This window comes from Echiichthys vipera, assembly GCF_963691815.1.
Source record: "Echiichthys vipera genome assembly, chromosome: 18".
In the NCBI taxonomy this organism is placed as follows: domain Eukaryota; kingdom Metazoa; phylum Chordata; class Actinopteri; order Perciformes; family Trachinidae; genus Echiichthys; species Echiichthys vipera.
The window spans coordinates 5535571-5548045 of NC_139843.1; the positions used below are offsets into that span (position 1 = coordinate 5535571).

Consider the following 12475-nt stretch of genomic DNA (forward strand, 5'->3'; position numbering starts at 1 on the left):
GGTCTCCTCTACTCTGATTCGTGAAAAAAACATTATTTCTCTTGTTAACATCGTCTTTGAAAGAATCCAGCGTTGCCAGGAAACTCAGGAGAAAGCAACATATTCAAGGTGTAATGAATGAGACGAAGACAAATGTTTCAGCTGTATGAATGTAAAACAGCAAATGAGCATTTTCTTTACAGCATCTTATCTGCCCCCCCCCCCCCCCCAGACCCTGAAGCTAGTCTGTGGTTTTAAGCCAATTCAATCAATCCAACCACAAACTGACTGCACCTTTAAATGGTCTTTAATAGACCACTCAAGCTGTTTTCCCCCCTGGCACCGACACAACGAACTGCTCCTAACAGCTGCAGCAGTGATGTGATTATTGCAATTTACACGAGGGCAGAAGAAAATGAGGAAAGGGTGGTTTAAATAAATAGAAATGTATGATTTGCCTTATACCACCTGAGCTCTTGTGTGTACTGTAACAGCTCTCCAAAGTGATACTCCACATACAAACCACTGTATGTTTCACGTATCAAACAGGCTCCCCATGTGGCTGTAAAGCGAGTAGTTTGTTCCTGATAGAGAACAAAAGCTTGTCATCAGATTGATTCAACACATATTTGTCCATTTATCACCGATTACAAAGCGAAATGACCAAACACTCGCCGGCTTCAGCCTCTCAAATGAAAGCATTGGCTGATTTTCGCGGCTTGATGTCATTTTAAATGGGATATTTCGGGTTCTTTAGTTGCCTTACAATGGATTCCTAAGTGGTTAAAAACATGAAACTCCTTAAACCATTCTTGCAACATAATTGCGTACTTCTTGTATTCTTCAGCTTGTTTATAAAAGTGTTATAAGTCTTTCAATAGTCCTTTAGTTTGGTAGATTAGTGCAATTTTAGGAGGAGACTGGAGGGTCACACGTGGAGGTGGGACGCCAGCCAATTCATCCCAAAAGGATGCATTTTTTAGCCCATAAAAGAACCCCAGAACTGCCCACAGGAGATGATGGAAAGTGTCAAGGTCCAGGTCTGTAACTCCGGGTGAGTCCCACCTGTTCTCCTCCAAACCAGGGAGCAGGAGTGTCCTAATGTCAGACTTGCAACACACAGGGAAAATTTTCTCGGGTAGCAGGCATGTTGGGTGAACGGTAGACGAATGCTTGGCCGTGTAACACGTGCACACACTATTGGGTGTAGTATCACTTTAAGCTCCATATTACACGGTACTAAAAACTTCCTGAAGACTCCCACAGTCTCATAAATTAGTGGTCCCCTCCTGTCTTGATTCTGATTCTGACCACAGTCTTTCACACTCCACGTCGAGGTAGCGCCAATAAGCTCCCTACTCACGGTAATTTTGTAACAGTGCGGTCTACGGACTAATCTTTCACAGCTCCGCTTTTCAAACAGCCATCTCTGGTTAGTGTAGTCCATAGTTGAAGTGAAATCGGGCCCATTTGTCACGGGAGACACGAGGGGCTGCACATTTTCAGACCAGGTGAGGTATTCTGACATTGGGTAAATAACAGCAGCGTTTGACACGGTCAGACAAGTCAGTTCTCCCCCACAACTACGGGTCACCGTTTGGGGTAAAAAATAAATACGACAAAAGACCGTAGAGGTGGCGTCCTAGATGGAGCTCTCGTCAGGCTGCAGGTCCAGCTGCGAGTGTTTCCTCTGCTCCAGGATCCTGTTGAGCTCCTCTGTGAAGGAGTGGTAGAGCGGCGACATGCCCTCGTGGTCGGCCTGCCTCAGCAGCACGTAGCTGTTCCCGTTCATCTTCCTCAGCACGCTGGGCAGAGTGGCCGACAGCCCGTTGGCGTAGTCCATGTTGGGCAGCGGAGGTGGCATTGGCAGAGGAGGGGCTGGGGGAGGCGTTTTGCACGGAGAGAACTGGCCCTCGCCTGGAACGATCTGGAGGAAACTATCGCTGATGTCCCCGAAGGTTGGCACCGAGATGGAGCGACGACCCTGGCGGCCGTTGCAGTGGCTGGAGATGGTTCTAAGTTCCAGAAGGGAGCTCCTCTTTCTCTCGGAGGCCCCCAGAACTTGCAGCTCCTGATGGGAGAACTTTCGGTTCCGGGAGGCCCGTCTGGTGCAGAAGCTCACGTAAAGCAGCACCACGGTCAACACCAAGCAGAGCCCTCCGAGAACCGCCACCAGAGAAATGTACACGGCCTCCATGTGCCTGTAGGTCTGGTACTCAGCTCCCGGAGGCAGCGGGGCGGGAGGTGAGGGCAGAGGCTGCTCAGTGGGGCTGCTAGTGGAGAAAACAGCCGGGCTCGAGACCGTAGTGGGGTTAGTCGTGGCTGTGGGCTCCACGGGGAAGTACGAGTCCGTGTGCACCCTGACTGTGTAAAGATAAACCAGGACTGAGACGGCGTTCTCCATGGCGAAGCAGCGATAAGACCCGCTCTGCCTGGCACGAGCTCCGATTATGAGCAGGCCGTCTGTGCCGATGCGATAGCCTGAGCTGAGGCCGTATCCCTGGAGTTCTTTGCCGTTGAGCGTCCAACGCGGGGTCGCGAGATTGGAGCGCAGTTCGCACTGGAGCAGCACGTCGTCACCCGACATCACGGAGCGCCTCCGATGGACCACTGAGCAGCAACAGAGAAAGAAGACAAGAGCCGTGAGATAAAGGGTTTGAGAAAGCGAGAGAGGCAGCAGAACGGAGAGATGAATATAGAAAGAGATGTCAGGTCACAAAGTGCAAGTGAGCAACCTGTCAACCTTTCAGCATCACTTTACAAAACATTTCATAATCCTCTTTAAATGTAGTGTGTCCGTGCAATGCAGCCAGCACGACCGGCTGACCTCCAGCAGGAGAGGAACCGATTAAAATGTGTACTCCGGGACCTGGGGGATGGGTAAGGAGCGTGCACCTGATGAAATCCCTTAATAGCTGCTAAACGCTTGAGTTTTCAGGCAGAGAAAAGAAGCGTTGGACTTATTTCACCTCATAATCTCTGCACGTGTGTGAGTCAGGCACGCTCATCAAGGGGAATGGACGTGAGGTAAAACAAAGCACTAAACTTTCTTAAAATGAAAAGTGACGCATGGTAAATATCGGGTGTACAGTGTGTGTTTGCGTGTTGTTGTTACCATTTCCTGAATTCTCCTTGCAGCCCCTGATCCCCTTCAGGATATCCTGGGTTAGGTTTGACCTGAAATAAGGTTAAAAAATGAATGAATTATCTTTTTTTAAGCCTTGAAAACACACATTACAAAATCTTGAACTGCATTTCTACGATCGAGATTCCTTCCCTGAAGCAACCATGGCACTTTAACCTTTTCCACGCCTTCCACCGTCTCCCATCCGCTGCAGCGATGTGTGATGATGTTGGTAATTTTTCTAAACTCGAGCTCACTGTATAAAATGAGCTGTTGTGACCTCTGGGATAATCACAGCCTCATTAAACTTTACAACCACAAACTAGAAAAATTCAGTATTCAGAGGATGTTTCTGAGCAGCTTACACAACAGATGTGCTCGCCATCCAATCGGCGGAAAATGCACTTGCAGAAATCTGCAAATGTTTTTGATCCCTAATCACAGCATGGATTTTTCTGTGGTGTTCCTTGAGGTCTGGGGGTCTTAATGTGATATTTTGGAGAGATTTTTGACAATTTTGATCAGTTCTCAGGTGGTAAAAAATGGTTACATGTAACACTAAATCTGTGTAACAAATCGTATCAACCCAAAATTTCATTCATTCATTAATTTATCTTTAACTGGGGAGCCGATCCCAGCAGCAATTGGGCGTGAGGCGGGGTACACCCTGGACAGGACGCCAGTCTATCGCAGGGCACATAGAGACGAACAGAGACAGACAAACACTCACACAATTAACCTTAACACGTGCACGTCTTCAGACTGTGGGAGGAAGCCGGAGAACCCGGAGAGAACCCACGCAGACAAGGGGAGAACATGCAAACTCAAACATGCCACCCCCTCCCCCCAAAAAAATTTGCTGCACCAAACTATTAGACATAATCGAGCATGGGAATGACAATCATATACTTCAATCATACGGCTCTAAGGTCTTATACACTCTAAACTTTCAACATTAACCATAACAGGCATCGAAACAGAACACAATGTTCAGTACAGGTTTATGACTGGAAAAAACTTGACTGCATCTCATTTAATCTCAGTCATCTGCAGGTTCTTAGCCTTCAGATGATGTGTACCACTTCTATTTGGCATCTTCTGTCGACCTGCTGTCTCCCTGTGAGCATCCCCTGCCCCCCACTTGCTCTATGGTAGAGAGGGGCGGTTAAATCAACCCAGGAGCTCGTCTAAAACCATAAAAATGAACTAAGATGCACCAAAAACAGCAACTTAATGAGGCTAACACAGCAATCAAGATTCTAAAATGCCCTGAACATCTGCAGCCAGGAGAGAGCACGCACGGTTTCTGCACAATTCACAAAGAGAAACACGTTTTAAGATCTAATACAGACGGTTCCCGACAGAGACAGCAGCTTTTTCCACCCAGTTCAGTGCAGAATGGAGAGAAATCCTGCAAGATCGCCCCCTCTAACCCCATGTTTGTGTCGCAACAACCTTCCTGAATAAAAATAGTGAACATTGTGCAGATAAACAAGGGGAGAGAAAGATCTCCCCAATTAAGATTTGGTTCTTTTTGCAGCTTTTCTCCCCAAACAAACCCACAGGAGAGGCCGAGGTGTCTGCTGCCGTAATGGAGATTAACATGTCTGCTACTCACTCATGCAGGGGGAAGGAAGAGAGGCACAAACACTCCCCAATGCAAGACTGAGCCAATGTTTATCGAGTGTGTGTGTGTGTGTGTGTGTGTTGGTTTTGTTTGGAAGGGGCTTATAAAATGTGCCGGTTCTGTTCTGCTGAATCCAATCATCAGACAACAACTAAAACATGGTTATTTTAAGGTTAAAGAAAGGTTTTTCCAGGATGCAGTTACTATCTCGGCACTGAAGTACACATTTTATGCGGCTTTATACTTCTATTCCACTACAATTCTGAGGGAGATATGTGTGTAATTGTTACTACACTATGTTTATCTCGCAGCTTAAGTCACAAGTTACTTTAAAAATTCAGATTTTGCATAGAAAACGTGTGATAAGAGCGATAAAAAATGGAGAAAATGGTTCAAATTAGAGCCACCTCGAGCAACAGCAATAGCTAAATTCTACTTTCACATTTATGCATCAGCGACACTAATCTATTATATAAAATATAACAAATATAACACTCACGTTCTGCATTGAGTGCTTTTACGTCTGAGACTTTAAGTATATGATGCAAATGATACTTTTATCCTTTTCTTAATTAACAATTTCAATAATTCAAATCAGTGCAACGTTTATTTCTGCTGACCTACGACTTCATCATCATCGTATAGGAAACACCTGCTGTATGTAATTAGGTAAATGAAAAATAAGAATTTGCTTAAAGGTAAACCCCAATTTAAACCCAAATAAAAATGTATTAATTATTACTTCATAACTGGAAATATGTAAAGTAAATAAGTATGCAGACAACTCTCTCAGGGTCACACCAGCAATTAAAATGGTCTCTAATTTCCCCTTTAAGTCCTCCTATCTAGCATGTATATTATATATATACCTATAATAAATTGTTTAAAACACATTATAATGTTGTTGTAGAGTGCATTTATCAACACAATGAATGACACCACACTAAAATACAGTGGTACAAATATAAAACAGAATGAAAATATGACAAATACAGAACATAAAGCTCCTTAAAGCTGCTTACAACTGCATTATAGTGCGTTATAAACCATATATTTGGTCTATATTATGCTTATGAATGCTAAATAAAAAAAATGGTAAATGGACTTGTACTTATAGAGCGCCTTTCTAGGCTAGTCTGACTACTCAAGGCGCGTTCACAGTGTTTTGTCACATTCACCCGTTCACACAGACATTCACACTGATGGCAGTGGACATCTACATACCATCTAATCTAATCTAACCATTCACACCACATTTACACACCCACGCGCAGCACGGGGAGCAATTCGGGGTTCAGTGTCTTGCCCAAGGACACTTCGACATGTGAACCCGGGGGAGGTGGGGATCTGACCACCAATCTCTCGAATAGAGGAAGATCTCTACCACTGAGCCACAGTCGCCCCAAATAAGGGAGGTTGTAAGTAAAGTGTCACCAGATTTGCAGGTCACGGTTTTGTAGAATAATCTGTAAAAATCTGGGTAAACTCCAGTTTTTTCTTTAGCTTTTTTGTTGTTACACTCGACCTAAATGCTGATTCAAAGTGTTTTTTCATTCACAATCACTCAGAGGTGCAGAACAAGCTCCTGCTGAGCTGAGAAATGCAGGTCGACCACATTGTCTCCGACCTGCTTTCATTTCTGTTCGGTTGGAAGAGGAAATAAGGCGAATAAATAATTAATGAGACTGTTGCTACTGCTGCTGCTGCTGCTGTCGAGCCCAGAAGAAAGAAATAAAGGTCATGTAATGCAAAAATGTACACTGTCAAAACACATTAACGTCTGTTTGGAGGTTTATTACTCGTATCAGTACGTGTTAAATCATCACGCCATCATTTTCTCTGGACCGCGTTAAGGGTTATATTACTAATGCGGAGGGTTTGTTTCATCCTGACAAAATGAATGGAGGTATTCAGTGTCTGCCACTTAAAGGATGCTATTCTGTTTTTAATTACAGAAGTGTGAGAGTTATGGCTGTCGTCCCGTCAGCAGAGAGAGAAGACAGGGAGGAAATGAACGCGGGATAAACAGGTGGAGCTGCAGAGGAGGTTTAGGGAGATATAGACTCAGGATCTAACACGAAGCAATGCAAATTTATCCGTCTGGTTCATTTTCTGCCAAATCTCGGCTCTTCTTCTGAAAGTTTGTTCTCTGCTTTTCACTCTGTGTGTTTGCGTCCTGCCAGGAAATGTGCATTTGTGTGCCGACACGTATCGGTGTATGCAGTAGCATCACACCCTTACATTTAATGCCAAATCATGATCATTTTTAACCAGCTGTAATACGGATGTTTTAGCATATATGTTGTCCTGTGCCGGTTGTAGGTTTTACGTAAAAATATGGTTATTAGAGGGTATGAATTAAAGTGTAACTCTGGCAAAATTGGACCCTATTGTGTTTTTCTGGCATAAATATACATTAAATAAGCCATCAAGGCAGTTTTTTTCATTGATCACCTAATAACAGAGAAATCCTGGAGCTTCACTAACATCCAGACGTGGCTAACACTGATCAGCTAGGGGCAGTGCACCGAACCATCCAAAACCTGTGTTTTTAACCACTAATACAAATACAAACCACTACACAAATGATGCTTCATGCTCGTCTTATCTGATGTCTGTCTCTCTTTCTAAGTGTGCTCAAAGTCATGACTTGATTTTGATTAGATAACGATGCTGACATCATTCAATTACAGAGTATTTATTGGTTTAGAGACAGAAATATGTCATGACCGCTCTAATGGACACAGGGTCCGAAGGGGTTGAGATATTTTCAGGACCTGCAGACACAGTGGATGGTTGTGCACTTATTGTCCCGTGTGTGTGTTCCCTCACCTCTTTGCACGTGAAGATATCTCCACACACGCCCTGCCGTCCCAGCCACAAAACGGATCTCGGGCGAACACGCAGTCGTAACAGGAAGTGTACCTCCGACAGGCGGACATCGGCACCTGCACCACTCCAGAGTGGGAGCCCACGTAGATGCTCCGCTGCAGGCAGAAGATAAAGTTGTTTTAATCTTTTTTTAAATGCTAAAATGACCATACCTAACACACGCATTGTAATAACTTAACTTATACATGTTTGTAAAAATATAGGCACTGAAATCTTCCTAAACAATGTCTTGTTTCGGATTCAAATGGCTGATAAATGTCAACAGCATGTTTCCACTTTCCACGCAAATAAGTACGTCAGACCATCACCTATCAAAGCTTTCCACTTGTATCACTTTAGCATGAATAGGCTGTTAACGTATGACTCTTAGGGCGCACTCACACTGTCCTTCCGCACCGTCCCCCGGGCTTTATGGTCCATGTCCCCCCCTCCAGGCCCGTTTGTACTCACACTACCTGGGCCTCGCGCAAATGCTTCTTGCTGCCTATACGTCATCACGCCGTAACACGTCACACGCATTGATGACGTCATCGCGATGCGTCGCTTTGTTTACAAATCTTTCCATAGACCTCAGAGTTTTTGTGCGTCTTGTCGACTGTTTTTGAATATTTTCATCGACCAAATCTGCAGTAAACACTCCACCTCCGCATCACACCAACGTGACCCTTTCGCCGCCATTGTTGTTGTTAAATGTCCGCGCATGGTCCGTCTTTTTTTTTTTTTTTTTATATGTTCGAACATGCGCACATAAATGACGTGAGAGCCGCCGTAGGTCTCGTGCTCGTAAACGTGCGCACGTTCATGCTCGTACATGTGCAAACGCGCTCTACAAAAGCCCACCTCTCTCAAACAGGCTGTGGACGGCCAGCTGACCGCAGTGGTGCGGAGCGGTTGCACTCACACTGGTCAAACGCAATAGTCTATACCCGCAAAACCTGTTTTGGCCCGGTGAGGAAGGACAGTGTGAGTGAACCCTTAAAAGCATGAACACACACCAGAGCAGAGGATATGACCATGCTCTCTATGGGCTGGGGTTTCTCAAACAGCTGCAGCTCCTCTATGATGTGCACGTCTCCATCGATGTCCACAGCTCTGTGCAGCCACCCGTCATCTGTGTCAAACAAAACCAGACACTTCAGAGGGCAGCATCCAGTTTTTGTAAAGAATCACATTATTACATATATTTTTTTTATTGATGTCAACAAATGACTTCAGTCACTCACCAGTTCCCAGAAACAGAACAGTATAAATGTTCCCGTCCAGCGCCGGCTCCTTGTGCACGACTATCTTGACGTAGTTGACGCTCCTCTTGAACATGAGCGGGCGCACGCCTATTGGGTGCACCTGGCTGGCCATCAGCGGGTGCCTTCTGGCGAAAGTGAGGACGTTGTCTGGGAGGTCTCGAGATGAGTTGATACCCTGGGACCTGTGCACATCTGTGATGCACTGTGGAGAGATGAGAGACAGAGGAATGATGTGGGAGATACTCTCCTCATGTTCAGGTTCATACTTGTATTTTAGGTTCCTATTTGAACATTTTAACATGCTTTAATCTTTAAAAACACATACTGTCTGAATATACTTGGATTCACCCTTAGTTTTAGCGCCTGTCTCTTTAAGACCCCCTCCAGAAGAAGCCCAGTGTGCTCTGATTGGTCAGCGTTTCAGCATCTCTGCACCATCATGCAAGTGTGTTTGACCGTAACTTCACTTTCTGAGTTTGAAAGGCTTTTACTTCCATGAGTAACACGTCATTTAGGAGCCTCTACCTAAACCTCCTCACGAGCGACAATGACGTTCCTTGGTCAGGTTTCGTTTTGTCCTTGCCTGCCGAGAGTAAGCGCTGGAAAGCAGTGCGCATCATCCTATGCTTATGATTCCTGTGCCTTTTTCCCCCCCGTGTTTCTCCTGTGGGTGATACTCCGGGACTGGAACAGTCTAAGAAGAAATGACATCTCCTTCTCTTCATTCCTGTGTCCTGATCGACACACCATTCTTGTTTACTGTTAATCCCATACGAGTCAGCGCTACTTCGTCACCTCCAAAACATTCTGTCATGATCTTTGGTTTTGGTTCAGTTTGTTTCCCGTTTCGTTCTGAAAGTCGCTCTCCTCGTGTTTGACTTCTTGTTTATTAGTTCCTTAGTTGGTTATTAGTTCCAGCTCTATGGTTATTGCCAGTTTAATGTGTCAAAGATGCTTTTGTTTTACACGTACGCGGTTATTTTTTAGAGACAACAGAGACATTTCCCTGCGTTTGCATGTTAACAGAGAACTTGAACATAGGTGCGACCTTTCATTCATTCATTCATTCATTTTCAACCGCTTGTCCCTGTCGGGGTCGCGGGGGGCTGGAGCCGATCCCAGCTGACATCGGGCGTGAGGCGGGGTCCACCGTGGACAGGACGCCAGTCTATCGCAGGGCACATAGAGACTCACAGAGACAGACAACCATTCACACCTACGGGCAATTTAGAGTCATCAATGAACCAAACACCTGCACGCCTTTGGACTGTGGGAGGAAACCGGAGAACCCAGAGAAAACCCACGCAGACACGGGGAGAACATGCAAACTCCACACAGAAGGGCCCCAGCCGGGATGCAAACTAGGAACCCTCTCGCTGTGAGGCAACGGTGCTAACCACCACGTTTACATTTTCATTCGGCTGTGGTGAACATGGATCATTGGCTAACATGGACTTAAGCTTCTCTATACACTGTCACCTACAGGTTTGGCGTGCTCTTGACGGCATATATACACGGATAAGAGTATATATGCAATTTATATGTAATTTTCCTGAAAACAGACGGGTGTGCATGGTGTTATTTTTTAACGGAGAAGGTGAAATGTATTAAAAAATAACCTGCCACGTGTACTACCACACGCTCCTCCGCTCCCTTCACTGGCCTTCACCTAGCACTTGCTCATCGTGCTGCTAACGGATCAGGCCCAGCTTACATCCAGGACACGATTAAACCTTCCACCGCAGGCTACAAACGCATCTCTTTCAACTGCACCTTGGTTAAGGAGATAACACTTATATGTATCTTTAGATCAGTGCTACAGCACTTTCTCAATAACTTGCTCTTCTGGTTTTTACCCTAATTACTGAATGCTCTTATTGGAAGTTGCTCTGGACAAAAGCTAAATTATGTTGTTTTTATCTGGTTGCTGTGTTTCCGCTGCCTTTCCCTCCTCACCTGCTCTGAATCAGCCTCATTAGTCCTTCCCTGCTCCCTGAGGCGCCCCCTCCCCCGCCTGTTCTCCTGCATTATCACCTCATTTCCTTTCACCTGAGCATCTCCGCTCATCTCTCCACCTTAACTTCACTCCCTCAGCAGATTAGTTTGCATTCAAACCATAGTTTTCAGTTCAGTCTTTGTTGGATCCTTTGAGGGTTTGTTTTGCCTTCCCTGCACTAAACTTCAAATTAAGAGTTGTTTTTAAAGTTGGATCCACCTGCTCCTCTCCAAGTGACAGGAAATCCCATGCAACTTCAGAGTAAACAAATATCTTTTCCTTGCCTTGGTACAATATGGGACCTTTTAACACACTCATGACGGTAGAAAGAGTTGTTTTAATGGATGAAACTTACAGATCCAGGTCTTGGCTCTGGAACTTTCCCTGTGTACTCCCTCCACTTTGAGTCCTGCACCTCCATGTACGGCCCCTCGAAAGCCTTCTGCACATCTGAGAAGGCGTACTGGCAGATAGCAGATGCTTTGATATTCTTCCTGAAAGACACAAGGACACAATCGGGATGAATGACTCGGTGTTGGATAAACACAGGGCAGGGGTTTATTATCTGGGGAGCAAGCTGCCGCCCAGATCAAATATCAAACACATCACAGATCGTAGGGCCAAAAAGGTAACCAGGCTGCTCTATTGTGTGAAAACTGGGGGTGTTCAAGGGAGAGTTCAGATTTCAAGAGGTTGTATGAGGTGTTTATCCATAGTCAGTGTGTTACCTACGGTACATGGCGGTCGGCTCGCCCCCAGTTTGGAGAAGCAGGCCGGAGGACAGACACAGAAGCTAAGAAGTATACTGCTGTGGACGGGGACAGCAGATAAATGTATTTTAGACACCTAAAGGAAGTTCAAATCAGTTTAAGTGTACGCTATATTGAGAATTTTTTCACAGCTTTACCTTACCCTTACCCCTACCTACCTTACATATGCACAGAAAAACAGCTGTACTTCCCGTGCAACAGCTGACTCCAAATACGTTTCACACATAAGGAGCGAGCGGCGTCACTTCACGTGGTTCAGTCTCCCCAAAGCTCCACTCCGCTAAACACTCATACGCCCCAACGCATGAGACTCCTCTGGTCTTACTTTATCTGGCCCTGTTTATCTCCAACAACACATTTATTTAGGTTTTGTTGTGAAATTAGTAGATGTTGCATAGATAGTCTATCCGGCTGTTCAGTCTGACGTAGCACCCTCTCAAAATACGATTCCCGGGTCCGAACGCTCCGTCGAAACAAAACAGACAACAACGGCTGAACATGTGAACAATTACGAGGCTCGGACCGAAAATCATATTTTAAAAGGGCGTCACGTCACGACTTAACAGACGGTTTCTGTTAAAATAACTTCACATAAGCTCTGCCCTTAGCACGACACGTCTTCAGTCACTTAAACTGTCTGATAACAAGGTAAAGCTGTGACAATATTTTTAAATATAGCGTACACTTAAACTGAACTGTCCCTTTAAGGTGGTAACTGTTTTTGGGATCTTATCAGTCCGTCTTGAATGGGCATGTGGGAGTGCCGTCGCTGACAGGTGTGTAATTTCCCGTCTTTATCTCCAGTCACTGCTCCCATCATCCACTCCAGAAAGAAGTATTTGT

General features: G+C 45.3%; 1 protein-coding gene across 1 annotated transcript in view; it reads right to left on the bottom strand.

Moving 5' to 3' along the window:
• Positions 1-1621: 1621 nt before the first annotated feature.
• Positions 1622-12475, bottom strand: part of sema4gb (sema domain, immunoglobulin domain (Ig), transmembrane domain (TM) and short cytoplasmic domain, (semaphorin) 4Gb) — a gene marked incomplete at both ends in the record, with an annotated part of 37733 nt that continues 26879 nt past the window's right edge. The window contains 6 exons of the mRNA XM_083933029.1: positions 1622-2589; positions 3095-3156; positions 7563-7717; positions 8618-8733; positions 8846-9068; positions 11218-11356. Coding sequence (XP_083789155.1) covers positions 1622-2589; positions 3095-3156; positions 7563-7717; positions 8618-8733; positions 8846-9068; positions 11218-11356 — 1663 coding nt within the window. The remainder of the gene's footprint in view (positions 2590-3094; positions 3157-7562; positions 7718-8617; positions 8734-8845; positions 9069-11217; positions 11357-12475) is intronic.